The following is a 24,373-nucleotide window of genomic DNA, read 5'->3' on the forward strand; positions in this document are numbered from 1 at the left end:
AGGCATAAGCAAAAACATTGCAAGAACACTGGCTGTAATTCTATTTGAGGCCAAGAAGAGTCATCAGTTTATTTGTTGCATGACCATATTTTTCTGCAGACGAAACATCTTGTACCCTTACACCACTACAAGATTCCTTTCATCTTGTATTTTCAAATTACAAAGCATACACTGACACAAAGTCTTAGATAAGTGGACACAATTTAACGTTTAGTCCAAGAAGGTAGTAGAAATATCAAATTATGTATATAAGCTAAAACAAAACTCTTGCATTAAAAATAAAACTGTCCCAAAAAAGCACAGAAAAGTCTGCACTCTACACCGGCAGAACGGAAACAAGACATGTTGTCTGATACTTAGACAAGTGTGTACAAATAAATGAATGGACACAGTTTCAGTGATAACTTTTAGCACAATCAACATTTTCATGTCCAGGTGGGGTCACTGATGCCCCCAGGTTGTGTTGGTACGTGAACATTCTTCCCATATATCTCAGCAAAACATTTTCAAAGAAGTTATTTCATTCATCTGCGAACTAATCGTACACATAATGGGAGTTGCAATACAGTGGGTGAGCATATTTGCAAAAACAAAACCCAAAAAGGAAAACAAATCAGTTGGGCCAATCTGGTCATTCCTTCTTTGTTTCTTCTTGCTCCTGTTTCACCTCTTCATAGGTGGGTTCCTCATCTTTTCCTTCCATATCCAATTTGGCATTAGGGACCCAGAGCCCAGAGTCGATGCATCTCTTCATGTGATGTTTTGCCTCCTAAAATTATGTGAATGTAAACCAGGGCTTGACAAAATGCAAACCTAATTCTCAGAAAGACAATTGATCAAAACTAAAATAACTTACCGTTGGGTCCATTTTGCTGATGACGTCTTGTAACATTTGGATGTCTTTTTCATCGAAGCACTTCTGCATTTCCTGCAATTGTCAACATGCCGTACAAAAAAACTCAAGACTTTACTCCAAAAAGCAAATACCAACAAGATGAATAGGGTCGCTGGTGAATGGTGAACTTACAGCTGGCAGAGTTTCATAGACTTCAACGGGATCGAGTCCACCGGGTCCCAGGCGCTTCTGTCGTTCTTCTTCTTCCAGTTCCTTCATGGCCTTCTCTATGCGGATCTTTGCCCTTCCTCTAACTCGCTCCTTGAATGACTCCAGCTCGTCATTAAATGCATCTTGGTACTGCTGATCAGCCGTCTGATTAAATGCAAAGAACAAAGACTGGGTTTTAAGGTTTTCCAGCACACTTATTATCAGGGATTTATACTGAATCTTTGAAAAGAATACAGGAACTTAATCGGTTTTGTTCAAAAACTAGAGGAGTTAAACTGCACATCGATGTTCAAAAGTCTTGTTTCTGCGTTTGTTCGTTTCATATTTGTAATCTTTTTAAGTGAACACTTTTGAAAGTTTGCTCTTTAGACATTAGATGTTTCTTCACATCTAATTATTAGTTAATTGTTGATAATTAACCATTTTCAGATAAATGGAATCATCTTAAGTTTGACACATTGCTCCAATGCTGAAGACAAATATTTTAGATATCTATAGCAGCACAAAGATTTGTTTTAAGTTTGACTTCTTTACACTTTTAAGTCAGTAGTGTGATTTTTTTTTTCAAGGTGTTGAGAGAATGGTGAAAAATATATAGAGAATATATAACATATAGGTAAATATAGGTCAGCCATAAAAAAATAATGATATCAATATCGGCCCAAATTTTCATACCAGGGTATCCCTAATGTCAATCAGCTTATGAGAGAGACTGAAAGTGAGTGATGAAGAAATCCAAAATTTAAAGAATAAACTGAAAAACTTTTATGAAACATAAAGACATATTCTAAATGCAAAAAATAAAAAATATTAGTGGGTTTACAATTGTTCTTTGTGTAAAAAACAATTTCACTTTTCAGTGACACTATCTTCTGATTAGCATTTAATTTGCAGCTTTAAATGATCAGTGTTATTTTTTTTAAACAAAACTACCTACTTACCTTAATCTTGGAAAAAAATTGACGGAAGCAGCCGCGGGGGTCCACTTTCAAGCTCTTTGCCAATTCAAGTATGAACTGCATCACTATAGTCTGATGAGCCACTTGCTCCATCAGTGCATGTTTCTACAAAAGAAGAATGCAGAAGAATAGAGTCATGTGGGGATAACAGCTTGAGGGGAAAACGGAAGGGCATTACTGAATGACACCCCAAATAACATCTTATTTATATTTAAATCACCATTGCAATTATTGAATTGAGAGTAAAACACAATTCAATAATAGCAATGTGGATAAGTAAAGAAAAAGAAAAATGCTTACTTCTTCCACTTCAAGATCAATGCACATGATAACAAGATAATTGGCAGTTTCTTCGCATACAAGATAAGGATTGTCAGAGAGGTACTTCTGACTGTCGTCCCAACGCCGCAACATCCCTAAAGTAAGGCAGTAACAAATAAATATCTCTACTTCCAAACTGTAACAAGGAATGCATTTATGCAGACAAAACAATTTGATGGTTGTCAATGGCCCTTACCGAAATGTTTGATCTGCTTCTCATACTGCTCCACAAAGGTTTTATGCTTTTGCTCCTTCTCCTCTTCAGTTTCTTGTCCAACCTCAGGTTTGACATTAACGATACTCTGTCAATGGTGCAAAAAAAAAAAAACATGTCAACAGTAGCACTTGTCACTGTTTCAACAGCTGGAAGTTAAAGATACTATTCATAATCTATAATTATTCAAGGATTTTCTAGACGCAAATGACGACTAGAAAATCCTTTACCTCACATATCACTCCTTCAAACAAAACATATTCCTACTATTAAAGACACCCAGGATTGCATTGTCTTACTAAAGGGAGTTGACTCATAGTCAGCTGTTTCTTGGTCAATTGGTCACCCAGTTTTTCTCGCTTCTTGCATCTAAAAGTAGATGTAAGAAGCTAATTAAAAGCAAAGTGTATTTTCAATATATAGAAAGGAAACACCGAAAAATAAAAATAAACGAGAATCATGCAAAATTTTCAGCAGCAAAATAAATTTATAAATTGATTCTGTATTGAAAACAGAGACCAATTCAAAGAATATACACTGTTATCTGCAAGCACTTGTACCCAATATCTTGTTTAAACGATAGTTATCTACGTATCACTATATAACGTGATAATGCTCAGATTTTTTTTTCTGCGTTATAGCAATGCGCTTCCGTACAATCACACTGATAAGCAATTTACAATTTGTTTTTAAATGAGGCCTATCTTATTTAAAGAGAAGTTGACTCTGACAACTTTTCTGGAACGCAAAAAGGTTAAATAATCCACCTCGTTTATGCTAATATTGCTCGCCATCGCACCTACTCAGTCTATGCCAAGCCACGCCCACACACACTCGAGCTCGAGGCAAGTCCATCCTGATTGGATGAATTCTGTGGCCGCTGGCTGACCCAGGGGGCGTGGCGAGACGCCTGTCAATCATTTTGAGCCGTGACAGACAGTATCGATGAATGTGGCTGTCAGAAGTTCGCCCTTCGGAAAGACCCCTGGATTTTTCCCAGATGGTTTGACACCAGGCTTGTTGAAAATTTCACAAAATGTGATACATTCTTTCTAAACTGTATTTATTTTTAGGTATTTAATTTTAAGTTGTTTATCTTAACTTTATTGTAAATGTCAGGGAGGGCTTAACATTTACTTATACCAGAAGTTCCTGCTTGTACCACTTGACAACTAACACTTCATAGGATTTAAAGACAGTTTTAATACGTAATTTGTTAAAGAGTGTCAGATTTTTTAACCAATGAAGATAAAATAAACCCATAAAAACACCAGATTGTGGGAAATTGCTGCTGAAAATTACGTGTTGCTTAAAGTAGCATGACTGATCTGTGTCACCTTGCTGAAACCATCCCTGCTGAGCGTGTCCACATTCCAGGGCATCTTCTTCTCCTCTCTTCTGTGTTCATCCATCTTCTTCGACAAGTCTCGTTCCTCTTTCTTTAATTTCTTCTCCTCCGCCTGGACTTTATTCAGCTCTGTTTTGGCATCATCCGACGAGGCGACGCTCAGCTCCTGGAGTTTCTTCTGCGTCTCTGCCAGCTTACGCCGACACTCCATTAGACTCTTGTTGATTTCTTCACCTTTATTCTGAAACTCTTCCATTCTCTCCACACGAGCCTGAAAGTCATAAATGAAAGTTGTATCTTCATCCAGCGCAGTAACCCATTGTCACATATTTCCAACAGACTTAAGGCTAAATACGTCTGATTGAAATAAGTAACCGTGATTTGTTATAGGAGAAAGACAACAGAATATATGTGCAGTCAGACCAGAGAAGTAAGATTGTCAACATTATTATCTTAACGACTTGAGGCTAAATTGAGTTCAAACTGTACCTGGTGTCTCCATCTAAAGAGGCTCGGTGTGTCGATGTTAGGGTGGGTATCATCTTCATCATCTGAGACCTCAATGTGGTCCCACACGCTGTAGTCTATCCTGGACATCCTGCCAGCTACAACACGAAGCTAACCAAGTTAGCGACCTACAAGTCGGATAAGTTGGGAGGTTAAGCAAACTTGACTAGAAAATGTAATTCCGCAGCAAAAAATCTCGATGTGGAGGCACGTCTCAGTAATCTGAGTCGGCTGAAACAAACTGTATTTCTTCCCAGAACAAACACAGTTGGACCTCCCTAGCGACTACTAGCTAGATGCAGCTACAGAATTCTAGAAAGAATCTCTCCCGCACGTTTCCGGTCTACGTCATCACGTCGACCGTCAGATAGACGTAAGGTATGGCGTCGCAGAGCAGAACATATTCCGAACAAAATGCCATACGGTTTGTTGGTGAACCTGAAATATTATCTCTGGAAATAAAAAGGTAAAGAAACACAATTGTGATTTTTAAAAAAAAATTATTTTATCAAAAAACGGTAAGAAAAAAAACTTGCGGCAGAGCTTTTAGAGTTACAGAAAGATTTTAGGTCGTTTACAAAAGATAAACACGTAAACAAGTTTTAATTAATCATAATTTGCTTTTAATTTATTGTTTAAGTTCAACCAGACATTCTTTGTTATAAAGCCGTACCAAAACAGTTTTCAACACATTATTTAAAAATGGCATTTAGTTTAATTATCCAGTTCTTAAATAGAGTATAATAAAAATGAAATAATTAGAATGAATAAACAGACACAAGCTTATTATGAATACAGTTATTGCAGAACTGCAATAAACTGATTGTAGATTAACATTGTATATGTTCGTCATCTAATAATGTGTGCAACATAAATATATCTATAGAAAACATAAATGAAATATAAAATATAGAAAAACTAAAATATAGAAAAAAATATCATCATGTAACTTATTACATACCTTTTCAAGTCAAAAACAAAATAAAGGAGCTAGGCTTTTAAATATTTATTAGGGATTATCTTTTCAACATTTGTTGCAAGTAATACAACATATTCAAACTTCAGAATGTTTTTTTAGGAAACGAAACAAAATGTTTATTTTCCTGTATGAGTGCAGTGTTAGTTTCTATTTCAATTTCTAAGTTCAAAAGGATACAGAGACACTGAAAGGATAGGGAACAAAATATTTATCTTAAAATTTTAAGTGTGAAAATGCAGGTTTTAATGTGTCCAAAACATGAATTTTTTTTCAGACTGTATTTTTTCAATTACACGAGTTTTTCAGATAATAAAAGTACAAATTTAATAATGGCAAACATATATAGAAAATATAAATAAACGTTTTATACCTTCTATATTTGAACTTTAATTCCAATCAGTTCAATTACTTGACAGGGTTAGCCCCATAAGCATCCCACTTTTGGGTATAAAATAAATAACGTTAGTATTATTATAAATACAGTAAGAAGACTAGAAGATACTTTGGCAAACTATTTTTTTTTTGTTTACAAATGAGCACAATTTAAAAGGCCAAGACCCCCCTGACCCTATTTCTTCCTTATAACCTTTTTTTAAAATGCTTCAGAAATTCCATAATCCTAACAATAAAGTAGGGATATGAAGGTCTTGGGTTCAAAACCCTGTCTTGGGTATTTCTTAATGGTCTTTCGTGTATTCGCTGGCTCTCTCTGGGTACCCCAGCTTCCTCCCATAGTACAATAAACATTACTGTTAGGTTATTCAGTCTCTCTGATTTTACATTGGGTATAAGTGTGCGCATGTGTGTCTCTTTGTTGCCCAGTGATGGACTGGCTGTCTGTCCAGGTGGAACCCTGTCTTTCGCCCACAAACTGCTGGAGCGAACCACCAGCAAGAAGAAGTAAGACGCTTGATGAAAGGATTCCTTCTGTTTGCATTGCCTTGCTTGAGGTCTGGAACAAAGCAGAAATTGTGGTATTAATAAAATAGAAAAGACAAAATCTCTAAAGATACTTCAAAAAGTTTGCTCAATAAATTGCCAGTTCAAAAAGATTTATTAAAACCTTACATTGATTCACTGATATATTTCACCTGTTTATTTTTAATATGAAGGATTATGGCTGATGAAAATCTGAAAACCATTTTGGTAGAAAGCTTGAATATCATCAGAGATGAATAAAAGGCATTGTTAAAACAGACAGGAAGAAGACTGCTGATAGTTATCTGTTGGTAGATAGACACTAGCACCATCCCCTGGTTTCTTTAAGCATTTCTTTATGGAAAAAGGAGATTGGTCTAATGTAATATTAATATTTCAATTTTCTGAGGTTAACTAAGGCGTAACTCTATTGGAATATAGAATATTGATGAATAGAGAATATTGATGAGTCGAGGAGAAGTTTTTTCTTTTCTTTTTTTAAATTTTTTTTTAACCCTGTCTAACTTGTTTATTTCTGACAAACACGAGCTCGCCCCTGAACACCTTGAATGAGTGTTGACAAAATGGCAGAGGTATGATTACTGTGATAGGAACGTTCAAACCTCACAGCTCATCATGGTGCAGTTTTAGGAAATGTCGAGCCTAAATATCTAAAATATCGGTTTGCCTAAAGTGAAACGTTTTTTCTACTTCTCATTAGTGGCATTTCTAAATGGCAGCAGGCTTCAGCATGACACAGACCTGCTCTATTGTTGTACAGAAAGGAGAACTTGAGATTTATGTTTCCTTCTCGTTTTCGGTCGGTTTGGAGTCCTTAAAACCGGAGCAGCAGGTCGAGTTTCGCCCGTGGATTTCACAGCACCGCCGCATGTTTCGGATCACGTCCTCGCACATACTCTCCATGTACTTATTAGCTGCAGGACGTGGAAGCTGTTAGTCAAATATCCTCCTCGGCTTAAGACTAAAACAACGCGTAACATCTGAAGTACCTTGTAAACACTTCTGGATGGCGCATGCCTGCTTTTGACAAGGATCTTTCTGAGGCATTTCTGAACATAAGTCGAAGACGCATTTTAAAACACGTCGTTCTTCAAGAACATGGTCATCTACTCAAAGTGACTGTCACCTCTGTGATAGCGTTGAGGCTAAACGCTACTTCTTACCGCGGCACTGTTTTGGTCATGTGACATATCGACAGCGCGTCGTCACTTTAAAGAATAAATAAAGAGCGACATCTTGTGGAGGGAGGCATGGTGACATATTGCACCCTTTAAATAAAAGAGTAAACATTTCAAAACTATTGTAAACTTTTAGGCAAATATGCCTGTATGACAAAAAATTTATAATTTAAAACTGTACACTTAAAATGACCTATATAGTAATAGCTCATATAACTTCATAAATAAAATATTGTTTTTGTTACAATAAAAAGCAGAACATCTTTAAAAAAAAAAAAACATGCACCTCAGTAACCAATTTTGAGTCAGCTAATGAGCATCTGTGTTGGATCAAAGTGAGATATCACTTTACCACAGCAGATATCTAAAAGTAGACAATCACTATACTGATGAGTCATCTGAAAGATAGTGAGGGTCAGACAGGCTGAAAATGAAACAAACAATGAACAAATGTGATTATATTAGAAGGCATTACATCATTTCATGCACTGCTGGACTTTATTGCTTAACAAAACCCAAGACTGACATTAGTAATCTAACAAAATCAAAAGGCATCATCATCAGTAAGTGAACCAGTTAGTAAAAAGCTTATTTTTATTGATAACAATAAGAAAATCAAACCAAGAAACAGCCCGTATTTACAGCAATTCCCTGCTGCTATTCATTTCAGTGCCAATAGTGGGTATGTGTCTAAAATGTTCCATAAATTCATTAAATTAGTAGGTAAATAAGACTATCATAAATATTTACATCAAACATTACATGTAAATTCTAAAATGGTAAATCTACCCTAAATCAACAGCTATATATATATATATATATATATATATATATATATATATATATATATATATATATATATATATATATATATATATATATATATATATATATATATATATATATATATATATATATAAAATGACAGTTACCAAACATAACATTTTATCTATGGTATCTAACTCTGGATGGTAACATGATCCTCATCAACATCTGCTGAATCATAAATGTGTCATAATTTCCATCTTCAATGCAACAACAGTTAAATCAATTCAGATGAATTTTCCCTGTGAGTCAGAGAGCGCGCCAACTGATCCGTTGTGAGATAGCAAGCCTCAAACACCTGAGCAAAAGCAAAAGGAGATTTCAGGGTTAGGATGCAGAGTTTGGAACATTTTAATAACCGCAGCAACATATAAATCTTCCCTCAACCTTTGATCTTTTCTTTGATAATGAACTGCTTGCTCTTTTTTTCCAGTGTGTTTGAGGCAGTGCATGTGTAAGTGCCTGGGAGCAGCGAGGAGGAAGTAATAACAGCTTCCGCCTTCATTTTCTCTTCTGCGGGATGGATGGACTGCCAGCTGTATGCAGGCACAGGGTTTCCCATGGCAGTGCAGTTTAAGGTGACTTCAGCTCCTGCTGTAAAGTCTAACTCCTCTGTTTCAGGACTTAGAAATGTTGGGGAAACTAAAAAGAAAAAAAAAAGTTGTGGTGTTTAATTTTCAGCATGTACGCATGGTGCCCTGTAAAAAAAAATCACATTTCAGTCCAAAAAGTTAGTATATTTAATTGTAAATCACATGATAGACCAACACAAAGTGAATGCTGAGCAGAAGAAAATGATAGTGTTCAAAAATCTTTACAAATAAAAATCTAAAAAGGTCACTACACAAACAGCATCATGAAAACCAAGAGACACAGCAGGCAGGTCAGTGATTATTTTTAGATTACTTAAATAATGTTAGAATATAGAACATAAAAATGTATCCATTCTTTTTTGGCAAGTGTTCTGTTCTTTTATTAATTTTAATAACAACACATTTCTAAAGTTGTAGAAATGTAAAGTTGTCACTATTTATTGTGAAAGGAAGTTGACAAACTCATGCTAGAATGGCCAAGTCAAAGTCCAAACCTAAATCCAGGTGAGATTCTAAGTTCATAGACTCTATTATGTTACTTTTTTTTTTAGTTCACATCTGTGCTCTACCTTCTGTTGGTCTCCAAAGTGTTTTATATATACACATACAGCATAACTCACAGTATATGGACACAGCGAGGGGCTCTGAGGCCAGAGTGGGAGGCGGCTGTGGTCCCTCCGGTCCAAGGTCCAGCTCCGCTACACACTTATACTCTGCATCGTTTTCTGCTTTTGTTGGCGTGATGACGAGGATAGAGGACACTTGTACAGGGGAAGAAGACGTGAGGTCAGAGAAGGAGTGTTGATAGACTTCAGTCTGACCTCGGTACCACTTCAGTGTGAGGTACTGAACAGGAGCGATATTCTGAACCTCACAGAGCAGCTGGTACTCTTTTCCTTCCACCATGGGGCCAGTGTGGTTCGCCTGCCTGATGGAAATGCTATCTGGAGTTTCTATGTAAATAACACACATATTTCTAGTCAGGAAAATAAGTTCATTTAAATTGCAACCATATGGTAATGTCAAGAGCTGACTCACTGTAAAGAACAAGGTTGAGTTTCTCCTCACACTGTCTCGGAGCTGTGAAAAAAACCCCATAGCAGATGGGCTCCTCTATCCACTCAATAAGGCTGTCTACCTTCCACTGGACAGACCGGTCCTCCTGCGTGTGCACCGCACCAATGGCCGACTCCCAGCCCAGGACACGCACTGGGCGGGTGGCTTCACAGCTGACCGTCACCGACTCCCCGAAGCCCACCACAACCCTGGACGGTTTGAGAATAAGGGAACAACCTTCTCCTGACACTGCAGGAGATAGCGTCGGTCGCCAGTTAGCAATATTGTGTCATGAAAAAGGATCTACCCCCTTACAGATTTCATGTTTTTGATTTCTTCTTCACACGTAATTGCCTCAGGTCATCAAACAAATATTCAATTCATTTTAATGGGTCATGCAGCAGGACATCAAGTTTACACTTAAATACCACACAAAAAAAAGAATTTGGAGTGGTCTAGTCAAAGCTCATATTTTGAAATGTTCTTTTTTTTCTCAAGGAACCTTCCAAGGTTGGTAAATTAAAACAAATTTACTAAGATAAGTGGACCAGAATTTCTCCAGATCATTTCCAACTCTCATTTCAAGTTATAGCTAATGCTTGATGGCATGTGGTGCTGCTAATGGTGGCACAAGAAAGAAGGATTAACTTTTTCACATAGGGTCAAGGTTGCTTGAATACCCTTTTCTCTTACAAAAATAGTCATTTAAAAACTAATTTTTGTCAGGTTTTATCATCTTGTTAGATCTTATGAAACATCTCTGTTAAAAACAGAAGAAATTTGTTAGACAAAATAATTTCACCGCACTGGTAATGAAAACTACCGTGCCAGGGAGAGTCTATAGTAATGGGTTTAATCCTAATTTTAACACAAATTAGCTTTTGTCTAAATTTTTCACTTTTTTTTTACATTCACTAATCCCACCATAGACTTGATGCGTCTGACTGTTAGTCCTAGCTTTTTCATTTGCATCACCTTTACATCACCATTTCTATCTTGAACATCATCTATATGCAAAACAATTGAGAATAAACATGTAATTACAACTTCTTACCTTTATAAAACATGCAAAGTACGAGTATCCAAATAAGAAAGTTGTTTCCCATGGTACTGTTTTTTTGTTGTTGTTGTTTTTTGTTTTTTTGAAGTGGTCGTCGACAGACAGAAAATTCCAACTTGAACCACCCTGGCAACTCTGCAGGGAACTATGTTGGAACAAAGCAGAGCTCCCTCCCAGCTGACTTTACAGATGGGAGGGGGTAAAACAGGGGAAAAGTAAAGGGGAAGAGTGGGAAAGTTAACACAGCCCATTATTTCTTTCACATTGAATTAAAAGCACAGAAATACATCTGGAGATGTGCAACAGGAATACCTGACCCACTGGACGCTTACAATTTGTCACTTCAACTGCACAATGTAAATCTACCCAAAGATTAAAAAACAAACACAAATAGTTATCTTTTAACATTCAATTTTCACACTCACATCTTTGTAGCTTTGGGTTTGGCCATGATATAGACTCATAAAACATTTTAGCGCTTATTATAGGTGTCGTAACAAGCTGTTCAGAATAGCTTGTTTTCAGTTCCTCTTGCACGCCTGTTTGAGACTGCCTCAGGGCTTCATGCTTTGTTAAATCCCAGCAGGCAGGAGAGCTGGTCTCCTGCAGCATGTGAGCTTGTAAGACTCACACTGTGAGCAGAATGTTGCACAGCGTATCAGCTCTGAGTGTAACTGTGGTGCAAGAGAGCAACAACAACAACAAAAAAAAAAAAACAGATGATTTTTAATGTATTCGAGGAGAGGACAGCCGGGAAACTTTACACCTTACAGTGTATATTCTCACATCACTTGCAGCTTTAAATGTGCCCCACCAAGTCCCCAGGATAAACATTACTATTGTAAAATCTTTATAATTTTACTCGTTGTCTTGATGTGCTTTAGCCCAGCTGCTGGGTTGCTGTGGCAGCAAAAGAGAAACATAAACAAACAGTTGACCTACTTTTCAGCTAGGTCTCTTTAGGAAATGACAAGAGAATAACTCAAAGTACACAGTTTAAGGACAAAAATAATAATAAAAAAGTATTGTTTTGGTTCGGCAGACAGGATAACACATACCCTTTTGATATTCACTATGTTAGGATCTAATTAGTATGGCAGTGTCAGTGGTGTATAATGTACGGCTGCCTGAAAGAAGCAGAGAAAGGGTCCGAGGGACTGACAAAGGGGGGCAAGAAAACACAGATGCTGTTTTGACTTTGCCTCAATCAGTATTCTGCTTAAGGAGGTCACTGACACAGAAATTGGCTCAGTTATATGTTAAACTTTAGTCTTACAGATAATTTAAAAGAGGACTAATCTATACTTGTTTTTTTTCTGTTTTATATTATTTTAATGTTTTTGCATAAAAGTGTAAAGATCTTCTTCATAAAAAAAAAAAAAAATAGTAGGCTCATTTTAGCACTCCACAGAAATCCGTTTTAGCAGATACAGAAATTGCATGCTCTGTCTACTATGGGAAGATAACCAAACATTAACAAGGCATGCAGCAAAGAGCAAAATTATTTTACAGAATATAACATGATTAATATGCTGAAAATTAGTTTAAAAAATACCCACTTTGGTCACAGTTGTGCTCTGAATAGAACTGGACAATTACTATGGCTGCAGTGAAATGTAAATGATAGTTCAAAGAGCACATAAAAGAAAACATTAAAATATCATTTTATGTGCAAAAAATGCTCGATTCAATAAAAAAAAATACTTTATTGATCCCAAAGGGATAAAAAAAAAATTTAATTAAATTAAAGCTTATCATGTTGTTGTATGAGCATGTAACCAGTCTGTCATTAATAATCCTTTTGAAATCTACATTTTAAATATATGGAATTGTAGTCTAACAGTCAAACTTTATAAAACACAACACCTTGAAAAAAATTTTATTTTATGCCATTGAGTACATTTACCTACGGGCATCGACTTTGACTATAACAAAGATTCTCAGAAGTTGTCTTGATGACCTAAGTAAATAGCAGTTATTTACTTTCCTATAAAAGTTCTCAAAATTACAACAGGCACTATGTTTTTACTGACCCCTGCAAACAATCCAGAAGAAAACCATCGCTTTTGCTCTGGTTGTGAGAAGCAAAAAACCCAGATGAAAAAGAATATGATAACAATCTGCTTTGCTCTTTACACAGAGATGTCTGCTTTCTTGTACAAAGCCAATAAAGAAGCAAAAATGCAGAAATAAGTCCAACGCTGTCTATGAGCAACATTTTCTTATTATTTGAGAATTGACATGTACTTGAGAAATCTGTCTCTCTCAACTTTTTTAAAATTACAGAAGACAGCTAAAGCATTAGCTTAACCCAAAATTTAAGATATAACCCCTTCCCCCATCAATTCAGCATCTTAAAGAAGGCAGTAAATGTCTCTTGCTAATTAAAGTTACCACAGTCTTTAAATACTTTACATCAGAAATATAACAGGAAATGAAGTCACTCACAGGAAATAAGTTTATCAGATGTTATACAACTTTCAACAGATAGCAGCTTACTTTTAATACTAAAGCTTAAGTAGCAGTGCAGGCTACACATATGGAGACTCCAGGAACACTAAAATCCAAAGTAAATGGGTTAGAAGCTGAGCTGAACCACATGACAGGTAGATGCTGCCTGCAGATAATCATAAAAAACAAAGCGCACTGTGGTGCATTGATGTGAATTTTGTAAATTGCAATTCAAAGCGTTAAGAACTGAACATTTTTCTGTTTATAAGAATCAACTAGTAGAGAAAGTTGTCAAACAAATTGAACATAAAACATGTATTACGTGTTAAGGCCTCGCAACACACAAAATCACAAATGGCTTCCAGGCCATAATTTGGACAGCTGTGCTTTACTGTGCATATTCTCATATTACTTGCAGCTATAAATAGGCCTCAGCAAGTCCCCAGGATAAACATTCTGAAAGTAAAACTTTTATCTTTCAACTCATCTGTCAGGTTATTATAACAACACATCAAAAAGAAATACAAACAGTTGACTTACTTTTTTATTGCTGGAAATGGTCAGGGAAAACTGTTTGAAGGCAGAAATGATTTAAAAAATAGTTTTATTTTACCAGTGGAAGAGAGGAGACTCTTTACATTCACAATGATGTCAGGATATAATCAGTAGATGGCAGTGGTTTTTAATGTGAGGCTGTCTGACAGAGGCAATGGACTGAACATTTGCTAAATCTATGTTCTGATTAATGATGTTCACAACAGAAAAGAGTAATGCCACAATATTTTAACCTCTTAACTTGGTTGAACTAAAACAACACTGATGTAAGAAAACAACAATTGTTAATTGGAGTTAGATTTTGTAATATATGAACATTTTCTAAAACAGTTTTGTGCTTTAAAAAAAATGATTTTATACACAAATTATTTTACAGTAGAACCATTTCAGAATGTAGCACATGCAAAGGGTAACACAGAAATGATATTGTTTTTCAAGTTTACTCAGTGAAAGATAAACTCTTTATCGACTGCTTTATGTTATACCTCAACTGGCAGAACAACAGCTGAGACTGAAAGTTATTTCAGAGTCCCTGCAAACAAATGTCCTGACTTGATCATTTTGATCTAAATTACTAATTTTTTTGGTAATTCCCTTAGGCATTGCTTAATGGTTATTCCAAAGCAAAAGTATTATTGTACAAAAACAGATAAAATATATTGCAAATATTTTAAGACATTTTAAAAGAACCAAGCCCAGCTCTTAAAAAAAAACATAGAATGAAATGTCATACATGCTAATTTCATAGATAAATACATTTGTAAACATTTGATTTGACCATGCTTCACATGGAAATTCCACACATAAATGCTCTGTTTTAATATTTTCCTCCACACAAAGAAATAATGAGATAATGTAACTTTGAGTTAAGCTTATGTTTTCAGAAGCTAAACTCAAAATTTTAACAGATATAATTTGGGTTCTTTTTTAATATGGTCTATTTTTTTCACAAAATTTAAATGCAGCATGTCTCAGCCAAATTATTTTCTAACTTCCCCAAAACCCATTATAAGACAGATAAACTTACTGTCTCTGCACAAGCAAGAAAACTCTTAGCCTACCCAGGAACAAAATTACAATGGAAAAAATACAGGGGTGCATTGTGTGGCCCATTGTTGTTCTTGCACAAAGCAAAAAAAAAAAAAAAGTTGGTGATGTCTATTATCAGACACCTTGCCAGGTAGTGGTATTATATGCCTGGAAAATACGTAATACTGCCCCTTTAAAAGCAATAGAATGTCATGGGATTTATTTAAACCCATGTCATTCTACTTGGCGATGACAATTGACTCTTCCACTTAAGTGCTGGCAGTGGTTCTTAACTTGTTTTTTGAAAAGAACTGGTTTGGTGAGAACCAAGTCAGAGCCACGTCATTTTCTCACAGATGTGTCATCCTGTTAATGTTTAGCCTTCCTCAGTTTCATTCTGATTGTGAAGGATCATAGTACATAGGCATATCATGCATCCCAGGGCCCAACGAGAGCTTGCAGACCTTCAGTATTTTTTCTCTTCAGAGCATGGGCATGTCTTCACAGAGAGACATGCCTATGCTCACAGAGAAAATTCCACAGTGTTATACAGTGAAAATTCAACAGCACAGACCAGAACAGGAAATGCATTCAATATATATGGCAACTGCAAGGACAGGTATTTTGCACAGGATATTTTAGTTCTCTTATCTCATCACAGCTGCAGAAGCGCCTGCACCTGAAACATATTTTGCAGGAGTACAAATATACAGCAGATATAACAGTAAACAAATGCTAAAAAATGGTATCAGCATTTTCATCACACCTCATTTTTATTTGCATTACTGAAAGGGTCAGAATGTTAAATTTAAAGTATTTTGAAGAGCCACAAAATTGGATTTTTTATTTTTTTTGCAAAAATTGTGAAAACATATTTATTATTTTAATGTTTAGAATTACACAATATGTTTAGGAAATATAGAATATTCTAATCAGTGAGAAAGTTACCGCAACATATTTGTATCTGGACTAATCAAATGATTTCGCAAACTAAAGTTATGTCATTCCTGAACTATTGAGCGGCACATACAATCATTCAGTGTTGCAAATGGCCGCGCTGCAGACTACTTGTGTGTATTCTCACATTACTCACAGCTTTAAATATGCCCCAACAAGTTCGCAGGATGAGTATCCTGATAGTAAAGCTTTTATCTTTGAACTCGACCAGTGTGGAAGCCCAGCTGCCAGGTTGTTATAGCAGCAGAGAAAATACAAAAACATTTCCTCACTTTTTCAGCTAAGTGTTGGAAATGATAGAAGAAAAATAAGTCAGTTTTAAGACAATAATAATAATAAGATCAAAGCTTTATTGTGTCAGAAAAAGAATTACACAAACTCCTCTATAATATTCTGACATTTGATGTAATAAGTGCAGATTACTCAGTGCTTAATGATATAAGGCTGATAGAGCGAGGGAAGCGACTGACAAAGTGGAGAAAGGAAACATTTGTTGAATCTATTATACTTGAAGCTATTCACAACATAAAAAAGTGACGACAAAATATTTCAACCTTTTAATTTAGTAAAAGAACACTAATAAAACCAACATGTTTTAATTAACTTAGATCTCACAAAAATATTTTTCTTTTATCAGTTTTTTGTTTCATAATAAAACATGTTAATATATAATAATCTATTGCATGGTTTGTAGGTTTACTCAGTGCAAAATAAACATTATCAAGGTGCCACACAGCAAACAGTAAAATAAAAAAAAAACTTAAATTGCAGAAACTCAAAATTTGTACATGTATCCTCACAATTTGTATGTAATTCACTCCATGCAGTGGATTTAAAAAAAAATTTGCACTGCATGGAGTTGTGCTTTGTAACATTACTGTAGATTTGCTAGATGGCATCCAAACATAAAACAAAAATTACAAAATAAAAAATAAATCCTTAAATTTGACCCACTACGCTTAAATGAAAATGCATAAATTTAACAAGCCATAAGTCAAGGCTAAAATATAATAATGAACATCCAACATGGAAATTCTCAGATTTTTGATGAAAGGTTATGCCAGTTTAGCATCAACATGAGCCTGAAATCAACAGCACAAACTACCTCCTGCTGGATCAACAACTACAATTATGTCCAAATCAAGAAGACAGTTGCTTTGGCTGAAGCTGTAAAAAAAAAACAACAAAAAACTAAGCTGCCCTTCAGCCACACACATTTTGAATCCACCAGGTTCCTTTTATAATTTCTGCACTCTTCTCAGTGGGTGAAGATAATTTAATCTGGTTGTTTCTGTGGTACAAAACTGGTTTTACAGCATAGGAAATATTTTTAACAGGACTGAGGATGGAGCTTTGTGAAAGTCATATTAAAAAATTAACCCAAGCTTGCTTTATCTATTTCCAAACCATCTCTTAGTCAGGGCTTGTGTTTAAAAAAACTCTGTGCTTGTGGTAGGAATGAAATTATAACATATTGTTGCACATTCATTAAAAATGGTCTTTGAAAAGTGCAAACAATTTATTTTAACAGCACAAGCAAGCAAACTTCAAGTAACAATGTTATAATGCATTTGAACAAAAAAAAGAGAGAAAGTACCCATGCCGTGAACTGCAGCCTCACAGAAACTCAAAAAGCCACACATTCATTAATTACATTTAAGTCAATTAATTAGCAAAAAATGTAGGATAGTCAACATGATAAGCTAAAGGAAGAAGTTACCCAGAGCTAGTAAGTCTGGGTAACTTCAAATGGGTCAATTGCTGTTGTTTGCCTGATTCTTTAAATGTTCTGGATTCTCTGGAAAAGATCAAAACCACTTAATTTTGAATAAAAAACTCATTTGGATTGATATGGAGAAAAGAAACTTTCTGTTGCTGCTAAGTTAGAGACTATGGGTATAGCAAGAAAATATCTGGTTGATCCAATAGTTTTGTTTGGACTCTCGGAAAACCGTCCAAGAGACGACTTTCTCCCGTCGGTTGTTGCAGATGGGTGAAAGATGAAATATGTCCCAAATGGTACTTTAACATGTTCAGAAAATTGGGTTGGAGAATTATAGATGCTAACGTTTCTAGCGAAACGTCAAGGTGCATAAAAATGGATAAAGATGTGATGAGGTGGAAACTCCACCAACACTTGAAATGTTGAGAAAACTTCATTGTCAGGTTGCGACATTTCCGCCTGTGACATCGTGATGAGTAAACTCATTTCCTCAGTATTTCAAGTGTTGCTGGAGCTTCAACTTAGTGCTATTTACCACCTCACAATCTTCACAGAATATTTTTCTAAAAGCTAACATTTTAACACTAATAGAAGATATTTGACTTTTGGGAAATGAAAAAAGGTACTGTGCTTTTAGCTTTGGCTTAATGTTAGAGGGATGCAACACCTTTTTATCCCAGTAAATATGACAACATGCATCTGAGAAACCAGTCTTGTGTCAAATAGGCAGTATTGCAGCACAAAAAGCCAAAGTACCACTTTAACACAGTAGTTACGGCAACCTGAAATACAAATGAGTCAATTGAGAAGAAAAACTGATACCAGAGAAGACTTTGAATGTCCATAATTTCCTGAAGTAAGTTTGCCACATTTGCCACCATCACATTACTAATGTTGTGATGGTGGAGCTTTATTAAGGTTAAGAAACACAGTTAGTGCAACCTGGAAAGGGGAAGTTTGTTTCCACAGTGCCAATAATTTGGAAATCTTAAAGGCAGAAGACAAATTCAGCATTTCTAAAACTACAGATCCAAGCATGTACAAACAGGCTCTGAACATGCACCACCAATAAAAGCACTCAGTTCTTAAATGAAAAAAATGTTTCACCAAGCACAAAAACTTACAGTAAAGCCATCCAACACTAAATTATGCAAAAGTCAGATTTCAGGTTAATAGATAGTTCTTGGGAGAGCACACGATCCATTTCTTGTCACAAAAATGGCACCAATGATGATGATCACAGCTCCCAGAGTCAGAAATACTCCCAACAGGGCTGCCATGGTGGTATAATTCCCTGTGGGAGACAAAAAGTTTTGTTACATTCTCACTCTGGACAAACCTTCTGGACTTCCAAAAGAATAGCGTCTTTGTTTATGATTAATCTACATGTCCCAAAATAAGGATTACAACAAAGAGTACATGAAGCCCCAGCAGTGGTCTCCGGTTGACCACTTAATAGAGAACAGCAGCATGGAGGGTTATTGACAAGCAGTTCAAAGAAGGAAAGGATACTCTAAGATTGCTGGAGTGATGTGATTACCTTCAGGTTGGTTGAGGTGGAAATATTTGGTTCTTTCACCAGCAGCATTAGAGGCTACACATTTGTAGACTACTGGAGTTCTAAAATCCAAAGTAAAAATCGACCCAGTAGCATTTTGCTTCGGCATCCCCTTTAGCGTAGAGTCTGCAAAGTCCCACTTGTAAACTGGAGTAGGGTTTCCTGTAGCCGTACAGTTCAAAGATATTTTTGTACCAACAACATTTTCCAGGGTCTCGTTTTCAGGCTCGGTGAAGGTTGGTGGATCTGATGATGAGCAATAAATTATGCAGAAAGAAGAAAAAAGAGGAATTAAAAATACAGACAGTCTGACATTTAGCTGCAAAAAAATACTCCTTTTGATGAATAGACAAAAATAATATTTAAACTTACAGTAAACTGTTAATTCATGCTTCTCTGATTGCATAGGCTGAGGTCTTTGATCTGCTGGGAAGTCTAGCTTTACTTCACACCAGACCTTCTTTCCATTATCCTCTGCATCAATGATTATTGTTGTTTCAACAGACTTATTGACTGGACGTCGATCGGCACCTTCAAACTTCATCTCATAGACCATTTTATCTCCTTTGTGCCAGGATATGACAAGCCTGTTCACTGGTGCAACATCATGAACTGAGCACTTTAAGAGATGATATTCATTATCGGCCATCAGAGGGCTCGGAGGCTTTGACATAAATACCTTCTTTGGCATTTCTACAGCAAAAAGTGATACAGGAAAAAAGTAAATTAGAATATTAACAAGATTTTTTTTTATCAATCTATATTAATATGAAAAGTATACATTTTGCACACTGGGTTATTTTAAACCCAAATTCAAAATTGTATAACATTTTTTTCTCAAAATTCTACATGCAAATACCTATCATTCTGAACATGGAAAACTTTTTGGGAGACGTGTGTCAGGCATTTACAGATTTTACCAGAGATTCAAGTCTGGATTCTGGCTTGGCCACTCCATGATGTTTACATTTGTTCTGAAGTCACTGTGAGATCTTTACAGTGTGCTTCACCTCAGTCTGAAGTCTAGATGACTCTGGAGCTGGTTTTCGTCAAGTATGTCTGTGCATTGCTCAATTCATATTTCCCTCTATCCCTCTATCACCTGGTGATGAGCTAAGACTAGTTTCCTCCAAACATGATGCCTGGTATTCACACCAAAACATTCAAACTTGTTCTCAGCAGACCACAGAATTTTGTTTTGTGGTCTTATTGAGGAGTTGTTTTCTTCTGGACACCCTACCAGTATGTTCTTGGTTACGTTGCTAACTAAAGCCCTTCTCTCAAAATCTCTCAGTTTAGATGGCCGACAAGCTCAAAAAGAATCCCAATGGTTCCAAACATATTCCATTTATGAACAATGGAGGACATTGAGATTAAGACTTCAAAACAGCAAACACCGATATGCCTCCTTCCCCAGACTTCTACTTCAAGACAATCCTGTCTCAGAGGTCTACATACAATTTCTTTGGCACCATGCTTGGTGTTTTTAATCTGACCTGCAGTGTCCACTGTGGGACTTTATATAGACAGCTGGTGTACCCTTTCAGTCAACTGAATTTACTACAGGTTGTTTCTACATTTAAATTGTAGAAACATCTCAAGGATGATCATGAACTTTTAATTTTCATGTTTAAGGCTTACGTAAATGTGATTTCTAAGTTTTCCATTTTTAATAAATTTACAAAACATTCAGCCTTTTTTCTACATTGTCATAAGGGAGTAAGAGATTAATTCATACAACTTGTAAAGACTGGAAATGAATAATTCCCAAATTCATTCATATATATATAAAAAAAAAAAAAATTCCCTTCTCACCCACCGCGGGTGGTTCTTATCCTCTGATATATATATATATATATATATATATATATATATATATATATATATATATATATATATATATATATATAAATGTGTGTGCATCTCACATAAGATTGTCACATATATTATCCAACTTACTTACTGTAGACAGTGATTGGTAGCGGTACAATATCCTGTACACCATTGGAAAGCAATATATAACATTTTGGTGCAGTATTCCAGTCGTTAACATCCTTAAGGTTCACATCTAAAGTGGTGAGTCCCTGTTTAAGACCAGTTCCTCCAAATGAAGACTCCCAACCAATCCCCTCCGTATTGTTGCATAATGCTTTGCAGTTGGCTGATGTAGAACCTCCAAATTCCACATAAACCATCGGGGGAGTGAACTTAATTTCACAGCCATGTGCCCAGTTTCCTAGAAGGAGACAGTTCACATAAAATATATATTTTTTTACTGCAGAAACAGCCATTTAAAAACGGCTAATAAAGGCTGAAACGATTAATTGGATTAGTCATGACAAATCTATAATTTCTTCAACTAATTTAGTAATGAATTAATCCTTAACTGGAATATACTTACTCCAAACCAGGCCATTTGCTACAAATGATTATTAGGAAACCTGGATTCTTGTTGTTAGTTTGGGCATTTCCCCATTCTGCAAGACTGATTATTAACACCTGAGCAACTGCTAAAGCCAGTCATTATATAAACCATGACCGCAAACTAACTCATCTCTGCTCTCCGCCACAGGTAGGGTGCAGCCTTTTGCTTTGTAGATTATTTTATTTGCACATTTCAACATGCATTCTCCTCCCATTCATACCAGTCTGTGACTATGTTCTATTCATAGTGAACATTTTATAGGTTCCCCTAATTCAGACTATGTGAAAAAAAACTCCTATTAATCACATTTCACTAACTAATTATTAACCAGTAAATTAAAAATAATCACCAGATTATACAGTATAAATGTCAAATCAAGTAGAATAAGCTGAGCTTTTTACAGGTAGATGTTAGAAGTATTTTTTAGCTGCAGATTCATTATTTGCTACAAATTATCAAACACACACTAAAGTAATGCTATGTTACTACATTTTAAGCAAGAAGACCATTATTTTCTTGCTTAGACAAGGAATTGAAGTGATTATTTTAATGTATTTCTACTACTGTATAAACTAAGCCAAAGTGGTTAAATGGCAAATCTAAAGAATGTGCCAGTTTTAATTCAATTAATCAGAATAATCTATTATTAAAATAATTGTTAGTTGCAGCCTTACAGATAAGAGCTGATACAATTATTACAATTACCAATAATAATTCTTACTGTCATTATGAAATACATAAAATAAATACATTGACTTACAACAACAGTCATTGTGCTTATGCAGTGACATGAAATATTTAGAATTAAATACTGAGCTTCAAAAAGTCCTGGAAAGAGCAGGAACAGTTTTAAAATAAGAAGCCTTCCACTTAGTCACAATAGCCAATATGCACAGTTGGGGCAAAAGACTCCACTGCTGAAGGGGGGAAAAAAAAGTTGAAACTTTTTAGTAAGAATTGGTGCAGAAAAATTCCAGAAGCCTGTGAAACAATGCAAAGCTGCGCAAACCATGTTTGGAAGAAAAATAATTCTGCATATCACCACAAAATAAAACACCATGCTCAACTTGAGGTTCGCAGTTTGGAACATCGTGGTTTGGGTATGACTGTCTTAGAGAATGTGATACTCTTCCAGGGAAATGCTGAAAACCCAATAGCATAGGAAAAAAAGTATGTACATAACATGATCTGATCTAAAATATTTGGCTGAGGTAAAGTAAGGAATTCTTGTCTATATGAATGCTTCATCACTACATGTTTCATTGAGTGGCTATGTGCTTAAATCATAGAACCATTAACATGACTTCATGAGAGCAACATGTTTTTACCTTAATGACATGATTTTCTATCAAATCCAAAGGAAAACTCAACCCAGCATGCTTTAGAGCAATAACATAGTGACCAAATATCCAGTATCCTGAAGTGTTTGTGTTGCTGAAATATTATTTTAAGCAACATTTCATTTTCTAAACTGCATCACCTGATCTTCTCAGGTTTTCTAGTGTTTTGAAAAATAAGTTCTGCCAAACAAGGGTCATTTTAATTTGTCTCAAGGCTAAAAAATTAAAAAGGGCACTCATTATATTTACATATCCATGTTTTCTTTAAAAGGCTACACACTTTCTCAGCAATGTGTAAATTCAAAATAACTAACGACAGCTGTTGAAGGTCTGCAAAAAATGAGTGATTCATGACATGGCTTACGGAAGTTTTACCACTTTAATTGTGCTGCAAAATTAAGTACCTATACATTTTCCGTAGGTTTTGTCTCTTCTAGAAGCTACTGTTTGGTTTATGGAATCAGTAGTGATTAAAATCTGATTCTAGTTCATAAGTAAAAAAGAGTAACATGGTGTTCCTTAGAAAGAATATAACAAGGGCGTAGGTTGAGAAATAAAAACAGAAGCGCTAATGACAATGTCCGAGATAACCTACTGCACCAAAAAGAGCAGTCTCAAAAAGCAGCAATGAAGGTTTACTTACCTGCGTGGATTACACAGGCGAAGAACAGGAAGAACCGCATCGTGGTTTCAGGCTCTGCTGGGCGTTCAAAGCGAATGGAGGTTCGGCTGTGGTGACACAAACTTCCCCCTAGATCAGATTGAACTACACAGTATGGCTCTTCTGAACAGGAATAGCTCCGTGCCTAAGCATTGGGAATCATTGAAAGCAAAAGCAAATGTGGTGCGTTGACGTGCATTTTGTAAATCTCCCTTCCGTGAATCATCGAGTTCAAAACAAGTTGCAGCAAGTAAACCTAACGCCACGCCCTTTACCTCTCAGCGATATGGAGATAACCTTTAGTAAAATTAGCCTCTTATGACATTAATTTACGGTAACTTAATGTTTTCTAGTGATTTTTTTTTGTCTCAACACATGAATAACTGCCAGTATCACAACTCTTCCGAGGAACAGCGACCGCGGTTCCTTTAACCATCCAAAGATAGTTATTTCTGTGTTGAAAGGTATTTTTTTTTTTAGCGGAGCATAGTTTCACCTGTGTTCCTCTTGCTCTAGTTTTCTTTCAAGTATAGAAGTAAGCATAACTAAAAAGCATATTGATAGTTGAATTGCTTGGCACGTTTGATTAAAATTAATGCCTAAGATTGTGGTTAATATAGAAATTCTTA

At 35.7% G+C, this 24,373-nt stretch overlaps 4 protein-coding genes across 6 annotated transcripts; all 4 read right to left on the reverse strand.

Annotated features, from left to right (window-relative positions):
• Positions 1-38: 38 nt before the first annotated feature.
• LOC129363930 (hsp90 co-chaperone Cdc37) lies at positions 39-4,760 on the reverse strand. Its single transcript, XM_055036285.1, has 8 exons — positions 4,398-4,760; positions 3,898-4,179; positions 2,543-2,648; positions 2,326-2,441; positions 2,008-2,130; positions 1,028-1,210; positions 857-928; positions 39-769 (listed from the first exon to the last, which is right to left on the reverse strand). Exons 1-8 carry the CDS (start codon positions 4,503-4,505, stop codon positions 632-634), a joined length of 1,128 nt encoding a protein of 375 aa, XP_054892260.1. The 5' UTR covers positions 4,506-4,760; the 3' UTR covers positions 39-631.
• A 646-nt stretch (positions 4,761-5,406) lies between these two features.
• On the reverse strand, positions 5,407-7,503 carry cmc4 (C-x(9)-C motif containing 4 homolog (S. cerevisiae)). The gene is made up of 3 exons (XM_055035813.1): positions 7,323-7,503; positions 7,075-7,247; positions 5,407-6,346 (listed from the first exon to the last, which is right to left on the reverse strand). Exons 1-2 carry the CDS (start codon positions 7,378-7,380, stop codon positions 7,111-7,113), a joined length of 195 nt encoding a protein of 64 aa, XP_054891788.1. The 5' UTR covers positions 7,381-7,503; the 3' UTR covers positions 5,407-6,346; positions 7,075-7,110.
• Positions 7,504-8,420: 917 nt separating this feature from the next.
• On the reverse strand, positions 8,421-11,627 carry LOC129363611 (intercellular adhesion molecule 5-like). Of its 3 annotated transcripts, XM_055035811.1 has the most exons (7): positions 11,471-11,627; positions 11,040-11,226; positions 9,968-10,234; positions 9,805-9,882; positions 9,550-9,690; positions 8,724-8,978; positions 8,421-8,634 (listed from the first exon to the last, which is right to left on the reverse strand). In XM_055035811.1, exons 2-7 carry the CDS (start codon positions 11,089-11,091, stop codon positions 8,627-8,629), a joined length of 801 nt encoding a protein of 266 aa, XP_054891786.1. In that variant the 5' UTR covers positions 11,092-11,226; positions 11,471-11,627; the 3' UTR covers positions 8,421-8,626. The 3 variants fall into 3 exon arrangements, with proteins under 3 accessions (XP_054891786.1, XP_054891784.1, XP_054891785.1); XM_055035809.1 differs by having other exon boundaries at positions 9,550-9,882; positions 11,471-11,626; XM_055035810.1 differs by having other exon boundaries at positions 9,550-9,882; positions 11,040-11,626.
• A 2,456-nt stretch (positions 11,628-14,083) lies between these two features.
• Positions 14,084-23,951, reverse strand: LOC129363771 (vascular cell adhesion protein 1-like). The gene is made up of 5 exons (XM_055036050.1): positions 23,727-23,951; positions 21,282-21,554; positions 19,691-20,011; positions 19,301-19,564; positions 14,084-19,054 (listed from the first exon to the last, which is right to left on the reverse strand). The coding sequence occupies exons 1-5, from the start codon at positions 23,764-23,766 to the stop codon at positions 18,930-18,932; spliced, it is 1,023 nt and encodes a 340-aa protein (XP_054892025.1). The 5' UTR covers positions 23,767-23,951; the 3' UTR covers positions 14,084-18,929.
• Positions 23,952-24,373: the final 422 nt, after the last annotated feature.

The sequence above is a fragment of the Poeciliopsis prolifica genome, unplaced genomic scaffold (genome assembly GCF_027474105.1).
Source record: "Poeciliopsis prolifica strain line A6 unplaced genomic scaffold, Auburn_PproV2 SCAFFOLD010, whole genome shotgun sequence".
NCBI lineage: Eukaryota > Metazoa > Chordata > Actinopteri > Cyprinodontiformes > Poeciliidae > Poeciliopsis > Poeciliopsis prolifica.